Below are 19,024 nucleotides of genomic sequence, written 5' to 3'. Positions count from 1 at the left end.
GTTGAGATTACAGCTTTGTCTTGCTGAAATTTGTCAAAAATCACACTTAACTCTGTGGCATTAAAAATAGCAGGTTTTGAAATAATTATTCTTTGCACTTAGCAAATCATGGTTTTATTTTAAGAACCTTTACAAGAAGATGAATTTCCAAAACACTTGAGTTTTATCTCCTTTGTTTCTGATGTCAGACAGTGTGACATCTGTGTCATAATGACTTTGACTTCAGGCGAAATACAGCTCAAGGTGTGTGTGGGCAGCTGTGATTGACATCCATGGGAGTGCAACCATTGATCAAGAATACTAGGTAGCCTATTGAAGGCTATAAGCAAAGCACAGTATTACTCTAAGAAAAAATATGTAAAAATTATATACATATTATAGAAAGATGCACTTGGACAATAATGTTGAATGCGTCATCTTCTGTAAGTGCCTGAAAGGGGTGTGGGATGTCACAGCATTATTTGGAGGCATTTTGCAGGACCATGAGCTTTGGAGAACTGAGCTTTCCCACCCTCTTCCTGACTAAATTCTTGTTGTATCTCATGCATTTCTTTTATTAAAATGCCAGGGCAGTTTTCATGAAAGCAAGGCTAGTCCTCAGATGTTGAAGCGCATGCCCCCTGCCTTAGGTGGCACTTCCAGCCTGTACGCCCTGACAGTTTTCAGACTTACTGCCCACTGTCATCCCTTGTGAAGTGGGGCGCTGCAGAACTTGGCTCCATGATGCACATGGGGCTGTGCACTCCCCGGAGGCAGATTCTTCATTCCTGGTGCAGCCATTTACACCTGATAGGAAGAATGAAATGCTACCCAATGGCAGGACTTTACACCCACGTTGCATGCACACTTTGCACAGCTGCGAAGGGCCACAGTAGATGCAAGGCAGTACAGAATGCAGATCTTTGCAGAACAGTTTCTGCAGCAAAAACAACGAGGAGTCCTTGTGGCACCTTAGAGGCTAACAAATTTATTTGGGCATAAGCTTTCATGGGCTATAACCCACTTCATCAGATGCAGGGAGTGAAAAATACCGTAAGCAGGTATAAATACATAGCGCATGAAGAGATGGGAGTTGCCTTACCAAGTGGGGGGGGGTAAGTGCTAACGAGGCTGTGTACAACACTTCTACCACCACACCAGCTCTACCTGTACAAGCTAATGTAAAGGGCTCCGGGTCATGATCCTGTTGCTTTTCCCCTACTCTCCCCACCACCCCATAGAGATGTAGAAGACACCCCAGAGGTTGCTGTTATGCGAAGTCCTGAAGAGTCACACAATGGGCAGAAATTGCTTTCTCACCCCTGGGTTGGTTGCTCACACTCTGGTCCTATGCATTTTGCTTTAAGAAATGAGAATATAATTTTCCCTATATTTTGGCTGCCATGTTCTACATAAATAGGGAATATCTTTATCGACCTTTTAGAGGGATTTGTTCTGGGCAAAGATATAACGTGCCAGTGCTTAATATTGCCAGATTCTCCCATGAGCTTGGGCCCAAGCAGACATTAGCAGTGATGCTTATACCGTAACTTGGTTATGAGTCACGTCTGATTCTCAAAAACACAGAGTAAAATGTATTTGAGAAAAAAATACTCAGAGAACAACCTTTTTAACTGAACAAAGAATCCCCTTACTAGGGAGCTATGATTAACCTTTGGTATTTTCTTTGCTATTTGGCATTTATGCACATGGCAGTCTGAAGCTTTGCCATCCCCTGCAAAGTTAAAAACCTATGCAAAATTAATTGGAGAAAGAGCACATGACATTAATCAGAACTGGTTAAGCTCCAGCAAAATTTCATGGCTGCCCTCTGAAACACTGCGACTTGATAGTGTATGATACTGAATGAAAACCAGGGTTCCATGAGGTTAGTGTTACCTTCTCTGTGTTGTTTATTTTACCATTTCTCATTTAAGCACCACGTGTACTCCAAAGTTTGCTCTGCCAGGCAGGCAGTTGGCATTTGTTTGAAAAAAAGTGATTAACAGGAATGTTTTTGAGTAGGCTTAGAAAATTCTTTAACGTAACCTCCCAATGAAATGTTCTCTCTCACTCTCTCTCTCTCACACACACACACAAAATACATGAGTGTGAAATCTAAGCAAAAATTTTATATATAAATACATATATAAAATATAGACTAGTCCATCACTTGGTATACAGTATGAGACACAGAGCATGATATGTACAGTATCTGACCTGTTACTGATGTATATTCACAGTTGTGTACTCTTATAAAGAATGCCTGCATCTATGTGGAGGTAATTAATTCTTTGAATTTATTATCTGAAGGTGAATCATGTTGATTATCATCATAAAAAACCAAAATGACACTTTACTATCATATCGACAGAACAGAAAGTGACTCACTTTAAACTTGAATCCTTGTCTGGTTAGTTGCCTGGTGTACCAGTAGCTTATTATTTTCCAGGGATGAGACCAGATTAGCATCACAGCTGGTCAACAGACGAAAAGCAGTGGGATTCCAAGAAAAGAACAGTAGGCCTAATGCCTTCTCTAGTGTCAGCTCTTGTGGGAGAAGAAAACCAGAGAAGCCCATAAAGTTTCCACTTGCTTTAAACAGACAGGGTAGACCTAGTTTTCATGATTTTTCTATTTAAAGTGCTTTTGATCTTCTTTCATCCTCCCTATGAATGGAAAATGCTTTCCACTCAAAGCCATAGAAATCTGCAGGTTGTAGTTTCTTAAGGGACATGTGACTGTCAAGACAAAACCTTTTAGGGTCCACATTTCACTGGAAAAAAAATCATCTATAAACTCCCCAGGTGCTGTGCATGTATAGATAGTATATATGTTCTACTAAATCATTCATTTGGCTGAAAAAATGTCTGGAGTTTGGGAGTTATTGAAAGTAAGCTGGTTTTCACTGGAAACTACCATAATGAGCTTTTCACTGCAGATATACTGAGGTTACTGATAATAGGTGGCACTGGAGGTGGGGTAAGAGACAAAATAAAATGAAAATGTATATATCAGAACTCTTGTACTGCTATAGCTCTAGTTATTTTAGATGGTCAGTTATAATCCCCCAGTTTCAGGATTTTGTACCTTGGACTTTTTTTTTTTTTTTTTTTTTTAGTTTGAGGACAACAACAAAATAGAATTGTCTGTTCACTAACTAAAAAAAGTAGCTTAGTTTATGATAATATAATTACCTTTCCAAGGCCATTTGTTCATGGGGTGAAACAAATCCTTGCTGGTACTGCTAAAAAATCTCAGTCATGTCTGAAAACCATTAGCTGTGCAAGCACAATAACTTTTTCTAATACACGCTCCATGATACTTTGGATCAACTTGATTCACCTCAGTGATTGCAGAGGGGCCTAATACAAAGATTTTATAACCAGATTTTTAGCCCATTCTCAATCTATTTTATCCATCGATATGATACTTTATAACAATTCTTAATTAACACTAGGATATCATCTTTTGACACTATGGAGGGCCAAAACAAAGTACAGTAAGTGTGACTAAGTGCACTGTGCTCAGGCAAACAAATACAACTCTGAAGTATCCTCCAAATATCACAGTATGAATTGAAAAGGTGTTACCTGGAAGCATTGTTTTGTTTAGGATTGTTTCAGTTTGAGATTATGCTTTTTAATTAAAATATTACTAGTAAAAAGCAAAGTAGATTAAACAGAAACAAACCTCATATAAGCTCTCGGGTTCTGATCTGCAAACTAAGCATGTTCAGACTTACCTTTAGGGATGGAGCAGCATACCCAGTAAGTAAAGGATGAAACACAGTGATGAGTATGAGCTTTTGTGAGCTACAGCAAGTGAGCTGTAGCTCATGAAAGCTCATGCTCAAATAAACTGGTTAGTCTCTAAGGTGCCACAAGTACTCCTTTTCTTTTTGCGAATACAGACTAACACGGCTGTTACTCTGAAAACAGTGATGAGCATTTCGTATAGTAACCAGACAAATTGAGCTGAGCTAAAGTTAACTCTGAAGTTCCCAGTCTCAGAAATTTTAATCAGAACTCTAATGCCATTAGTAACAACATGGATTTGCTTTTCTCATAAAGAGTGTAAAGTAATGTTGGCAAGGTAAAGTTGTTCTAATTAAAACATGAGAAGTTTTAATACTAACTTTATTTAAAAAGAACTGCTGAGATATTTGCTCATCAAGTAGCATTCTGTGTGTTAATTAAATATCTAACACCCTTTTGTGACTACATCACATCAGCATTTGAAATGTACAAAAGTTTGCATCCAGTAAACTGTTATGCAAGACAATTAGGCCTGCATTCTCAAGGTGCTCAACACCTGCAGTTCACACTGAGTTCACAGGAGTTTTGCTCAACACCTCTGAAAATCAGTGTCTTCGGGACCTGATCCAATTTGTACTGAAGTGAAAGGCAAAACTGAAAATCATTGCAATGATGCAGGGTCCAGGCCTTTAACGTATCATGCAAAATTTCAGATGGCATTCTTCAGATAGACAGACACCTAGACCGACATACTGATTTAGAAAAAGATGGCACCTCTCAGTGTATACATAATAATGAAGTGTATATAATAACTTCCCTGAATCCCTACTGTATTTTTATCCTATAGCCTTATTAAAAATATTGCCTCTCTCCTCCTTCCCTCTCTGCTTATTCTGATGCAGTCAGCCATTAACATATGCAATTTAAGGAGCAGAAGATTTCAGGCAGGGTTTTGCATACTTTTCTGTTTATGTAGTGTCACAATTTTCTTAAAATTTATTTCCCCTGCGGGGTCCAGGGTTGCAGCTTCTGCTTCTCCTGCAAATAAAGCTGCAGTCCCAGATTATTTGTTAGAAAGCTCAGAAAGGGAACCAAATGTTAATATTTTGGTTATTTCCAAGCTGTAGTGAACCGCTGGTAAAACAAGCACAATTCCCTGCTGTGATCTGAATCATCATTTGATAGATACTCTGCTTGCAACAGAGACACACAAAAATGCCATTACTTGGGTAAAACTGCAAATAATAATAAAAAAATCCCACCTTGAAACACAGACGACTGTAATAAAGCTATTTATTGAGCAGACACCTCTCTTGAAATCTATTATTCAATTACTAGATACAGTAATTTGATGTAGCGTTCACTTATGCTTTCACTCCTACTAAGAGCAATGACCAAACCATTCATCTGAGAAAACATGTAGTCCCTAGTGCGTGTATAATTGGTCAGCTTCTAACCTTGTTACATAAATGTCCTTTTATGAAAACAGTTCCAGAACTTACTATAGAGAAAATCTGGTGCAAAGACCCATAAGTTTCTGCTGCCAAGTTTTGTGAGCTCAAACTAAATTCTTAGCTCTGGTTTTACTCCTCCTGAAGGCAGGCACTGTGGATTACCACCATCAACTTCTCTAAGGAAAAGGCTTTTCTGAGCAAGGTAAGTGCCTTTAGATCTCATACTATCACATCTTTACTCTGAGCTCAACAACTGCAACATACTCTGCAATGATTATCCTTTGAGTTGATGAATGAAAATTTGAGATGCTATTGGTGCCCAGTTTTAAATTGGACTAAATACTGTACAGGAATGTAAACAGAATTCCTTGCGTACCTTCACTTTTAAAACACTTCCAACATCATGGAAAAATGCCAAGTACATTCAGATAACAGCATTATTTAAAAAAAAAAAAAAAAAAAAGAAGCAGAGTGTAGTTGTAAATGGCAGCTCATGGTTTGAGAGAATATGGTTTTATGTAGAGCAAATCTCCCCTGAGACATACCTGCTAACAGAATGCCATGGTGCCAGTGAATTTTACCACTTAAACAAATACATCAGGTGCTGTAAGGAAATTAGCCAGATACCTAAAACACCCATGGGGTAGGGACTGCCCTGAAGGTCAAGGTGACTTTACCAATAATGTCGATGCTCTGTCAAGTGTATCAGCCACTAAATGGTGTGGATTACAAATGAGCTCTGAAATGGAAAAAGAAACAAGCAGCTTGCTAGATGTTTTGTTTATATAATTGTGCTTGTCCTTTATTTGAACTTTCTAGTTTGATAAAAACATTCTAAACTATGCTGCTCGTTAATAAATTCATGCTCAAAAGGGCACTATGTCTCATGCTAATCAAGTCACAAAAATATCCTGTTAGTAAATAGATCACTTATAAAATGTGACTAAGCAAAATGTTATAGGATATTATGCCATTAGTAGGGATGCTGAGCCAAAGAGTTACAAGATGAATAAACAATTGTTTAATTAATTGACTGTGCTCTACCAATGAAATAAAAAGCTGTGACATCCTTCCCCACTTTCCCTCTATTTACTAACACTTTTGGGGCCCACTACAGTGGAGGCACTCAGCACCCCTGAGGAGATACTCAACATCTGGCAGGAGTGGGCCCTTAATGCTACACTTTCCCCTCCCTATCGCAATACAGTACCCATGACCCTTAATTTTTAACCCAAACAATATGCCAAATATTGCCCTTTGATACATGCACACTGCTTCAAGGGAATAATTTAGCTCTTAATTATTGCAACTTCCCTCCACCACTTCTCAGTTTATTACTCCCAGTTGGTAGTTCAGCATTAACCATTTTGTAAGGCCCTGTTGCAGGGTGGCTGCCTGTCAACAAACCAATGACCATTTAATCCCTAACATACTATTAAATACTGTTGAATATTCCGAGGGCATGTAGGTAGTGCCCATCATCTGTCCTGCTGATCGACCATGTCTGTCCTTAGATGATGGCAAGACATGAGGTGCACTGGAGGGCCAAAAGTGCAGCGATTCAACCAAAGGACACTGTATAGTGGTTACAATGATGGGGATATTTTCAAAGGGTCACGCAACGTTTCAGCCCCATTATCCACATCTATGGGATTTTAATGCTTTGAGAATCAAGCAAGCTATGTCTTCAGCATCACCTTCACTAAGGTGCAATTATATGGAAAGAGGTATTGTTCCTCCATCTTTTTTCTGCATCAACACAAATGATGGCAATTAAAAAAATCTGTTTTCCTCAGTGGATCAGTGTTAAAAAGAACTCAAATTCATACAGCATGATTGAAAACAGTCTGCTAAACTCTAGGTTCATAAAATTCTTTATTCTTGATTAAAAAACAATGACGACTGCTTTAATTCCGTATTAGGAGGGTATTCTTTCCCAGACTTGCTAATTAAGCCTGGATTATTAGCTAGCCATATGCCAGCTAAATGATGTTACCAATTAATAGGTCTTTCAAAAAATGTGTTCATTTCAAAAATTAAATGCAAGTGTTATAGTAATATTTCCAGCTCCTCTCTAGGAGCTGGATATAGAAAAAAAATGAAACACAACAAAACAAAAACCTTTAAATTACTTTTTCTTTTAGCAATCTGATAACCAGACAAGTTCTGTCCCCCACAAAAATCCACCATCAAAATCTACACATAAGATAATCAACCACCTTGGAAAAAGTTATTTTAAGATGAATAGAAATACGTTTGTTCCTTTTTGCTGTAAGTAATGTGCAGATTTCCTGTAGGGACAGATGTTTGCCATCTTTCATACCACTGGCAGAAAGCTCAGTAGCTAGAAATTGACATAAGAACTGCCATGTCATGCTGGGTCAGATCAGTGATTTACCTACTAACACTGTGTGTGTGTGTGTCTAACAGTGACTAGCGTTAGATGCTTCAGAGGAAGATGCAAGAAACCCCTGTAGTGGGCAATTATGGAATAATCTGCCTAACAGTGGAGTTTCTCCCGAAACAGCCCCCCACCTTCCCCCACTCAGTTTGTTATTGACTTGTAGCTTGAATCACAAGGATTTATACCCCTTCTAAAATACATACACATGCAATTTTATATTATATAGTACAGAGGAACCTGGGAACTTTCATGCTATGGTAGTTGTATAAATAAGCACAGTGGCAGTGAGAGACAACTCATAATGAGTAGGCATTCTGGCTAGGGAAACCCTGGGATTCCATAGCAATCACATGCTAGGTATGAAGGGCTTTTCTTTCCCAGCATGCTGTTCCTAGGGAACTCCAGAGCTTCCCTGGATAGTATGCTAAGAATTATGGGACATCTTTGTTCCTGTGCCCATTTGCTAAGCTGCTGTTAAAGAATGTGTTTCCCGTTTCCCACACCTTATTACATGAGGGTAGAGGGTGAATCCTGTTCCCTTGAACATACTTTTGGATTAGAGAAGGCAGTGATCCATTATGGAGAGGGCAAGGGCCGGCTGCATTTATAACATACACCTGAACCATTTGCAAACCTGGGCTGAAGTTTGCACATACGACATTAAACCGCACCCACCCTGATTTAGGGTAGGTTTCAGGTTCTGTAATATGAACTGTTCACAAATCCCTAGGTATTACTATTTCAAGCTTGACTCACTTGATCTACACATCTGCGCATAGGGTGTGAGGGGTTTGGTCTTTCATTTCTCAAGAACTTGATGGATAACGTGAACCATTATTTCTGATTGTTGACTTAAATATTTTCACTTTGCAGCAAACGTTTTAAAAATATCTTTGGATACGGTTACTTGTTCAAAGTTTAATTGACAAATGAAGAATTTTAAGTCTAGACATTTTAAACATCAATAACGATCACAATATTTGGTATTAATTAACGTTTCATTTAAAATATCTTCAAGCATCACAAAATACTGAATTCTTTCTTCTAAACGTTCATACACACACACATGCACAGAGAGCTTTGTTCTGTATTCAAGAAACTTTTCTTAGTCGCTGAATGAGAAACTATGGTAACCACTGAGATTTTAAACACTTTCTAGTTACACTCCTCCTTTACAAAGTATCTTAGCTTTGCCATTCATATTCTTTAGAGACAAAGAGGGTAACCCTTATCCTTTCCCATTAATGCACAGACTACAGTTAAAACACTAAAAAGAAGCACCTATGGTGACAGCAAAAATCTGAGTTAAAACTTCAAAATACTGATCCAAAACCCACTGAATTCAAGGGAATCAATGAAATCAAGCCCTATGCGAGGATCATGTGGTTTTCAACCAAGATAATCAGAAATTGATTGGAAGGAAATATCCTGCCTACCTGCAATATTTACAGGGTATGGATGTAGCCACATTCTGTTACTGATAACACCAGTTATCATCATGGAAGCCTCCTGGGGTTGCATTGGAGTGACTGAGAACAGATTCTGTCCCATGTGGGGGAAGAGAGAGGGGGTAAGCTCTTCAAGCTATTAATTTCTGATTCCAAAATTTTTAATAATCCTTTATCTTCCTTTTATACAGGTGCTGAGCTACTGATTTTCTTCTATGGTCAGCAGATTACTCCACCTTTTGAATGTTCTCTAAAAACAATATTGTGACAGCTGCATAAGTGGATGGGTAGCTTGATGGGGTACACATACTCTCCCTGCCATCATATGGCCTGCAAAAGGACCTATCATACTTGCAGTCCCTGCACATAGAGGAATTCAGGACTTGCTCACTTGGTGTACCTCAGAGGAGGTGGGATGGCTCAAGGAGGAGACACGGCCATACCAGGTATTTTCACACAGGTCTAAGAAGCACTTGGCCACTCATAGAGGAATTATGGCTCCCAGAGACTGGTTCCTTTCTTCAGATCTCCATGTGGCTTTGCAACTGTTTATCTGATATTATGTCCTCATTATGGACAGCTCCTCATTTTGTCCCAAGTCACAATTCAGAGACACATACCAGGATGTGTCACTTGGTTGGAATGATTCTCCCTCTGGACTCAAGACACCACTGGTGCTTTGCCTGCATGCAGTGCACAACAACTGTGTTTCCATCTCCAGTATTCAATCGCTGTTAGGCTGGCCTTGCCAAGTACATCAAGAGCCAGGGAAATGACAAAATTGTACTTCCATGCTTCTGCCTTACAAGCCAAAAATGTGCAGAATGTTATTGCCACTAGAACTGAGTGACCTCTCATCCCTGAAGAATGAAGCATGAACCCAGTACTCTGTAGCTGGCAAAGAGAATTTAGTCCCCAGAATCTATCACAAACCTTGCAGACTCGTGTCCGATGCACTATATTCGTGCTGCTGTTGTGCTTCCTTTTTGTCCACGTGTAAACCTGGGGGATTTTTCCCAGAGTAGCAGAGGGGAAAGATACATTTCAATGTGGCTCTCATCAATTTCCCGCACATGCAAACATCAGAGATCGATTTGTTTTCTTCCTTTGAGTTGTCTGCACCAATTTCATTAATGAGAAACTCATAGTCAGTGTGTCTGGAGGTCAGTTACTACTTCAAGCCAGAAAAACCAGCATGATAGCACACAGAAGGAGTCACAAGTTCACACATTTGCTCACAAACACTTTTAAAATCATCTACTTTTCTTCTTGGCATGCTTGAACAACTGGAAAATGAACTATACATTGATCATGGTCATGGGTCTTATTAATTTTGGTTGAACTGCGTGATCAATGCGACACACAACGGACAGGAAATGTCTGGGATTTGCAGCAGATGTTGATACACTTCTAGAAAGTCCTTTACTAATTAGCTCATGCATATTGGAGGCCAACTGTTAGGACCTTGTCTGGGTGTCAGACAACTGCAGTACTCCCTTGAACGTGTGGCGCAAAATCCTGGCTCCTCTGGAGTCAACAGCAAAACTCCCAGTGAGCTCAGTGGGGCCAGGATTTCACCCCTGGCTTACTAGAACTGCTAGCTGACCCCAAAAGTAGCAGGGAGGTGGCAGAGCCATGGCTCCAACTCCATTCTGCACCAGCCAGAAAAGCTGGTTGGGATCAGCACATGCTGTGCCATCTGGAACTGTAGTACAATAACTTTCAGAGTGCCCAGTAGGGCTGCGCACTGCTTTCGGTGCAGAGCTATGGCTTCAAGGCACAACTGAACCAAACAAAACCGATGATGATAGACACACTGTTTCCGAACATCAGCTTGTCCTCTCGCAATACATCTTGATTCCATGCTGGCATGATGCCCACACTGCATTGAAGAAGAACAGATGATTTCAAGAGAACTATATCCACCACTGGTTCCCTCTCCCCTCCCCCCTTCCCCCCCCCCCCCGCCCCCGCAGTTAGAACAGAGTAAGGACATTAATTGCTGGTTGCTTCACTAGTTCTGGGGTCTTATCAATTACTAAAGAAAATTGCTCACCACACAAAAGATCCGGAATGTCTTATTGACGGTGATCAAAAGCTTCAGGCAGCTATTTCTCTTGCAATTAATGACATGCAGGGCACGCATGCACTGCCTTGGATATTGCAAAGCAGAGCTAAGAAGAAGCTGTACCCATGAAAACATTTACTGGAACGGCCTCAATGCATAGAAAGTGCGCCAGGATGTGGGGGCAACTAGTGGCTTCTTCCTTCTATTATTTCATTCCTCTGTTGAAGCCTGGGTCATCTCAGTTTGATTTTCTTTCCATTTGAATTAACGCCTATTGTTCATGTGTTCAGCATAATGGGATTTGCCAGCCAGGAATTTTACAATCTTTCCTGCACAAAACTGTCTCTCCCCACCTCGCTTGCCTTCTTCCCATTTTTACTTTAAGGTCAGTATTCTTCTGGGGACATTTTTGGGATGTCAAGGTAAGAGAGTATTTATTCTAATCCGTGAGCACTTCTGCTCTGGAAGCAAATCAGATGCCTGAATAATGTATGCACAGTGTCACACATCCACATGCTGGATGAAATCAAAGGGCATATCTGTACTGATCACATGTACGTATTATACATGACACGTTTCAAAAAAATTAACTTTCCTTCTCTGAATATTCTATTCAGCTTTTGCTGTAGGGAAAAATTGACTGTTTCTAACATTTACCGATTAAAAACAAATCCTTCCATAGCTTATTCACACAAATTCAATTAGTGGCTTCTGCCTGGTTTCTACTGGATAAGTGTCCTCATCAGCATAACTGGATGGCACCACTTTACAAGTGTTGGCAGCCACAGCAGAGATGTCATTGTTTATTATATCATAACGATCACCTGTACTTATGCATAGTAAGTGTCTTTATAGATAACATGCTCATACACGAATTGTTGGAAAACAGGTTAATAATGTATGCACCATTCCCAATAGCCATTTGCCTTCCCTTAGATGGCAAAATGACTCTCATGCTTTTGGCATTCATTACATGATTTTATTAATTTCCTGATGAGAATAGGAATCATGACTCACACTCCATTCGCCTGAAGCTCCCTCCAAAACAACATACTCCATTTTTTAAAACGTGTTTATGGAGGAACTGGATGGACCAGGAGATTGGCAACGGGATTCAGAAGTCTTGATCTAGGTTTGAATCTGGGCTAAATGGAGAGTGACAGAATTTTCACCAACTAACACCACTGTCTCTCTGAAAGAATCTGATGGTGTTAGTAAAGTTCTGAGTGAAGAAGTTCCAATACCATGTTTAGGCAGTCTCAGTAGAGAGATAAGGGATTCCATCTGCTTTGAAGAGTGTCCCTCCAACACATGGCTGGGCCAGGTGAACAACAAGGGCTACAAAATGTCCAACACCACATGGATGCACAGAAAAATATTATAAAATGCAAAGTGACTTTTTATTATAGGAATAGCTATACTGAACCAATGGAAAATTAAACAAACCTTTCAAGTGCTGACCCCAATGCAGGGTTTCCTTTTCTAATACAGGAAGTGATTATTTCAAATGTTTTCAGGCTTTCGTTGGTAGAACCTTTTAGACAAGTTTGTGTTGCTGCTTACTGTGCTTTACCTATTCTGTAATAAATTAAGGATTGAAGCCTCCAGGGCTATCCATCCAAACTTTGGCATTAGCACTAAATTCACTAGCAAAAGCCAGCCTTCTGACTTTTTAACGTGGTTTGGCCAAGCAATGGAAAGATGTATGAGAGGGTTGTGTGTGTCCGTGTCCACACCACCCTCTCTTTCCATGTGCATATCTGTTGAAGAAATGGGTTGTGAGGATCACCGTTAAAAGGTAACAGTTTGACACAGCTCAAATTCTGCCTTTTAACATATCCTACTAATTAGCTGGGAGCCATATTTATAAAGTTGTCAGAGGTTTAGGACGGTGTGAACTTTGTGCAAGGAATCATTTGCCTGATTGGTAAAGATGTTTACTGAGATTACATGTACAAATTGTTTATTTGCATGTGCAAATGGCCAGATGTATTAGTGGTCATTAGCATAGATATGCACAAAATTTACGCAGCCATTCCGGGTAACTGTACATGCAAATTAGATGGATAACTGCAGGCATACTCTGGATAGTTTTGGGACCAAAAAGAAAAAGAAAATCTTGTTTTTGCCAAAGTTAGGAGTATTGCAAATTGCATACTGAGCATACACAGCCGGTGTGCACTTCTAGTCTTCTGATATTCTGAAAATATAGCTGTTGGGTTCTTCCCATGTGGAAGCAGTAGGACAAACTTGGATTCTCAATGTATGGGGGCCAATAACTGTTGTTTCCTAAGCCATTTGGAAATGTGCAGGAGCTTGCCCACAGGCAGAGTTAATGAAAATATTAACTGCTCATGATCAATATGAAATTTGAAAGTTCTCTTATCTCTGGTAAATGACAAAAAAAAAAAAAAAAATTCAAACAGTCCAAAATGGGCATGCATTTTTTTCAAACCTTCCAAACATTTGCCTGCCCATAATTTAATATGTCTGAAATGGTTTCTTTCGAGTGGCCCACGAAATACATCCATTAGGTTCTGAATAAATAAATACAATTTCAGCACCAGACAGACCATTTTGCAAAAGCTAAGGCAGCATTTGTAGTGTTTTTTTCCCTAAAGAAAGTGCGAGCAGGACAACTGCTTTGATCACATTTCTGCATTAGACAATTCATTTTGATCTGCCCTTTGAAAAGGGACATCAAATTATTCATAATACTTGAGAACCTGAAACGCCATCATCATTGATTTGTATTCAGCTAGTCAGGGAGACAAAATATGATATTCTAAATATGCTCTATTTCATTTAACAGTTTTGGAAGAGGTTGGCATATGTTACTCTGAATTATTGCATTCATTCCACTATTACTATTATTACAACAAAGTATCAGCTATCTATTTTTTCTATAGATTTTGTAAATACAGGAAAATAACCATTCTTTTTATAAGAACTTTAATATACAGCTTTGAACACACTGAAGTTATTTCAAATGCACTGCATTATTAACTATTTTGTGAACTATTTTGCCAAGCTGGAAACATGCAACCAGTCTGAGGACAAAGTATGTCTTTAAGAAGAGTGACTAAAATCTACTGTAAACTAATATTTTTTATTATTATCTGGTAAATCTCTGGTCTGAAAACATCTCTCTCCTACTCTCACAGACACACATATCTAATATCAGCAAGAGAGAGAGAGAGAATATGTTTACATTAAGGTCTTTCCTTTTTTGTTCAAATTTAATTTGTTTCAAGAAGCACTTTTCTCTGATGATGCTCAAAAGAATTAGAGCAGCTGAAAATTAAATAAATAAATGTAATGCATTAAAAGAATCTACCAAAAATACACAGTAAAGATAGACAAGTTATCAATTGCATGGTTATATTTCCAGTTAATATAAACCATAGCTTACAGAAAACATTTTTCACAACTATGACCTATGAATAAAAATAAAAGTAATCGACATAAGGCACTGAACACATAATGCAGCTTATGTTACTTTAATGTATGAAGGACTTGATCTTTGGCAATTGTCAATATATCAGCATTTCAATGAACACCAGGAGCACAAGAAATTAGACCTCAAAGTGATTAAACACAAATAAATCTAATTGAATCAGCAATCGTGCTGCATCCCCAGATTTTTCAAAGTCTTCTATCTTCTGTCAACAATACGCCTACATATTGCAGAAACAACAATTGCCAACGTTACATACCACTGCCATATAAACAATATTTTAACACAGTTTGAAAATGTATTGACACAGAATGTGTTAAAAGTGTAACATTTATTGTTAAAAAAAAAGTGTGTGTGTGTGTGTGGGGCAGTTATTAGAAAGGGTATAAATTGGGCATCTCAGAGAAAGAAAAACTGCCAAAACTACAGAATTGCCAAGAACAGATGGATTTAAGTGTCTACTTATTTTATATAATTTCTTAGAGCTTATCAAGAAGTTTCATTTTCTGTAACTAAGTACTGTAACTCTTTATCTTCCTGTTATCTCATGAATTAACTTTTAGACTGACAGACAAGACATAAAACTATTTCAATTCATTCATTCATCTGTCTCCTGGACTAAACAATGAATGAAAAACTGTTACTGTCAATGTCGTACCCCTACGACAAAAGATGTTCTTGCCCCAAATTAGTATGCACCTCTGAAATTCATTTGGATGCTCTCTTCACTGCATTCTTCATCAAAGATTATCCTTATCCTTTAGGTTGTTACAGGAAAGAGGCTACATAATGAAAAATAAAATCCCCAAAAGTGCAAATATAAAATCTAATAAGTAAACATACAGATTTATATTAAGAGTTTAGCTCTGTTAAGATTGCTTTTTGTTTACTTACTTGTTTTAGGAAAAATTCAACCAAAGTTCAAAGGATTGTGCTTCCACAAAGCAAGTGATTACATCTACAGCTGTTGTTTGTTGGGAAATGAACCACACACACACACACACACACACACATCCCCCAATAAAACAATCCCCAAACTGCCTGTTGTTCCAAGATATGTTCAGAACCACCTACCACCATCAACGTCTTCTTCACAATGCTGTACTTGCATATGTAGCCTCCTCTCACCCCCACACTTCTGTAACATTACATAATACTGAAATATCCTTACAACTGTACTTCCATACAAATGCATCAAACTAGCATACATAGATATGTGAGGCAAAGGAAAAAACAAAACAAAAACAGATACTATACCTTCAGAGGCTGCATTATTTTCTTCTACTAGCTTTTATTAGGAGTGCCTATTGTTCATATGGTGAACAGTCCAACAATCAAAAATAGAAACCACTTCTTTTTGTTCCTAATCACCAAACATGCCCAATGAGGCTACTTTCTAACTTACTGTCTTTAAAAATCCTACATGTATTAGAAACATCGACAGGGTTGTACAAAGAGCTGTGACAGTAATAGGTACCCTCCAACTGAAAGAAGACAATCAATTAAAAACCATTTGCAGAGATTGTAGGGCTGTCAAAGACTCATTTACAGCTGTGGTTCATGAAATCAAACTGCATCTGATTGCCAAGCCATTTTTTCCACTGCATCTAGAAAGCCAGGACACCCTCCGTTAACTCTTAAAAATAACGTTTGCATTACTGTATTCCAATCAAAGAACCCAACTGCAATATAATCTGGGAAATAACTTAACACATTATGCACCAGTATAACTGGTAGAGAATTTAGGAAAGAGTCACCAGGGAGCAAACCTGGCTGATCCCTTCCAGTTCTTTTGGAATTAGCGGTGGCACATAGTTTAGATCACAGCAGCTTATCCCATCCAATAACTACTATAAATGAATATCTCTCTGTGTATCAGTATCCTGCTGAACTCTCTTTAATTTCCCATTTTCTGGCGCATTTGAAAAAGACATCAGGAATGATTTTGACAAACAAGTCTGTTCCTTTCCTGTTGGCAACTAAATGTTTCTTGCAAAGCAAAAGTACGAAAATGTCTTCCTTCAAGCAGTCTGTGATCTGATTTGCATGTCTCTCAGCACTATTCCGAAACCGTTGTTCTCCCTCCTCTCACACACACTCTCCTTTGGCAAGATTACAGTGGATGGGTATGCAAGGAGAAGTGGGAGAGGGGCACCAGGGGTACAAACAGCCTCCCCTGAGTAGAAGACTGCATTGGACTATTGGCGCCCAGGCCAAGAGCCTCTCCTAGACGGACATGAAGACTGGATTCAGACAGCAGCATGCAATAAATTTTTACAAAGGACGTAGCAGTTGCTTTGATCTCCAAAGCACAATGCACCCCAATGCTCCTAGTAGGATAGTGCACCTCCACATTGCCCCAAGTGAGGCAACTATGTGTTTTAAGGGGCAAATCCAGACTCAGGTTTCATGAACTGTGAGGGCTCAAGACTTCTAAAAATCAGACCCCATGTAACCCTTTTGGCTGGGTAGCCAAAAAAATAAATTCTAAAAAAATGGAGGCACTTAGAACTAGCGGCCTCTTCTACAGTGGCTTAAGTAACTGTTGCTATGGTCACCTCAACCCAAAAAAGTTTTTGGAACAACAGCAGCACAAAGAATAAGAATGGCAACAGACATTCAGAGAACAGCTAACCAGCTTAGAAGGCATAGATGGTACAGTGACTAGCATGCTAAATTATCTTCTCTTGAGCCGTAGACTCAAACCCCACCTTTAGGTGACTTGCAAAGATGAATTTGGTGAACTCTGCCTTATTCCCATTTGTCCACATGGCAATATCATTAGAGACACAGCAGCTATGCCCCCTGGTATGTTACAGGTCAAGGCTGGCCTCAAGCTAATAATATTAGTCCTTCAGGGTCATAAGCAATAAATTCATTTACTAAGAAGAATAAATATATAAATAAGCTGGCATATAATCAACCCCCCTTTTCTGCAAGCTGCAGAGTGTCATCTTAAAATGATCCCAATTTGTTTATTATCGCTAGGTCTGGGATATGCTCTTACCCTGAAAGGTGGATCAGTCTTCTGCCTATGTGGTACTTGGTCCAAAGTGCCATCAGTACTGCTCCTCTTCAGACCAGCAGTGACATCAGGCACATTGCTAAAGTCTGCATTTGAAAGAAAAACCACCACAGTTTAGAGAGTTACCTATGATGAGAGGGAGAAGAATCAATTTGTTTTCATTTGTAAACGCTCTCTGCTGCTAGTCAGGTCATTTGGGGGGAGGGGGTAATACGTTAGCTTTCCCTATATATAACACAAGAGGAAAAAAGAAATGGACAAACTTCAGAGTGGAAGCTCTGCTTTTAAAAATGCAACTGGATAAGAACGAACATCTGAAAAAACATACATATCTGATCTACAAAAATAAATCTCTTCGTTCTTGCTAACAGCATGCTTCCTAATGTAGCCTCATCAGTCTACAAGGCAGCAGTCTGTGCCAGTTGATGGAGAGGACCAATCAAAATGATTAAATGTACAAAACCACTCTCTTTGGATGAACACTCTGTTCTAGGACATGACTTGGTTTTAAACTCCTTAATGGGCCAAAAAAGAGAATCTCATCTTAGAATAACTAACTTTTCTTGGCCGTTGGCTCCCTTAACATTTTAACCACTTGTGTTATGCTGAACATTTTTATTTTTTAGCAATACAATACCATTTACTGTGGTAATACAAATCCCACACCAGGCGCAGCCCAAGTACTTGCTTGTCTACACTTAAAGGGTGGCAGCAGCGCAGCTATGCCGATGCAGCAGCACCACTGTAGGGCTTCAGAGAAAACCCTACCTACGCCCATGGGCGGGCTTCCCTGTCAGCATAGGTACTTCACCTCCACGAGAAGTGGTAGCTAGGTCGACAGGAGAAGCTCTCTCGTTGACAGGGAGCAGTCTACATCAGGAGTTAGGTCGGTATAAGTGTCGCTCAGGCGTGTGAAAAATCTACACCCTTGAGCGACTTAGTTATACCGACATACGTTGCTAACATAGACCAAGCCTTAAGCAGTGAAACAATTAAAACATCCCTATATGCACACCAGACTTGAGTGGGATTCCGCACGGGTGGGGTGAGATGCCTTTGCAGGATCGGAGCCTCAGCTAATTACCTGCTGAGGGGAGGGACTGTTCCCTTAATTGCTGTATAAAATGCAATTGGTGCTGTACAGAAATGTTAAATAGAATACCTAAGGAAAATAATAAAGGAAGAAAAAACTATAAAAAAATAAGAAAATTAAATGAGAGAGAGCTAAAATTAACAGAACAAATAAATAGGCAACGATCAAAACTTCCACCAAAAAATAAAGGAAAAGACAAGGAAAATAGAGCAGTCAGGTACGAAGCAGAAACATAAATCTTATGAGAGACACTATTCATCACCCCGACCAGTTTGCTTGAGTATTCTGCCCCCCACACACGTATTTTGTCTTTTGAGTTTTAAGATTTTTTTTTCAGT

The 19,024-nt window shown here is 39.2% G+C and overlaps 1 protein-coding gene across 10 annotated transcripts in view; it reads right to left on the bottom strand.

Annotated features, from left to right (window-relative positions):
• Positions 1-19,024, bottom strand: part of TIAM2 (TIAM Rac1 associated GEF 2) — a 217,752-nt gene that overhangs the window by 25,849 nt on the left and 172,879 nt on the right. For 8 of the 10 annotated variants that reach the window (XM_073337723.1, XM_073337719.1, XM_073337720.1 and 5 more), the window contains one exon: positions 17,576-17,679. The exons of 1 other annotated variant lie outside the window; for it this stretch is intronic. In XM_073337723.1, the coding sequence (XP_073193824.1) occupies positions 17,576-17,679 (104 nt within the window). Of the gene's footprint in view, positions 1-15,642; positions 15,652-17,575; positions 17,680-19,024 lie in introns of those variants that run through there. One more of the 10 variants, XM_073337727.1, reaches the window with a different exon arrangement.

Source organism: Lepidochelys kempii, chromosome 3 (assembly GCF_965140265.1).
Source record: "Lepidochelys kempii isolate rLepKem1 chromosome 3, rLepKem1.hap2, whole genome shotgun sequence".
NCBI lineage: Eukaryota > Metazoa > Chordata > Testudines > Cheloniidae > Lepidochelys > Lepidochelys kempii.
This window is presented reverse-complemented; position numbering and strand designations above follow the sequence as displayed.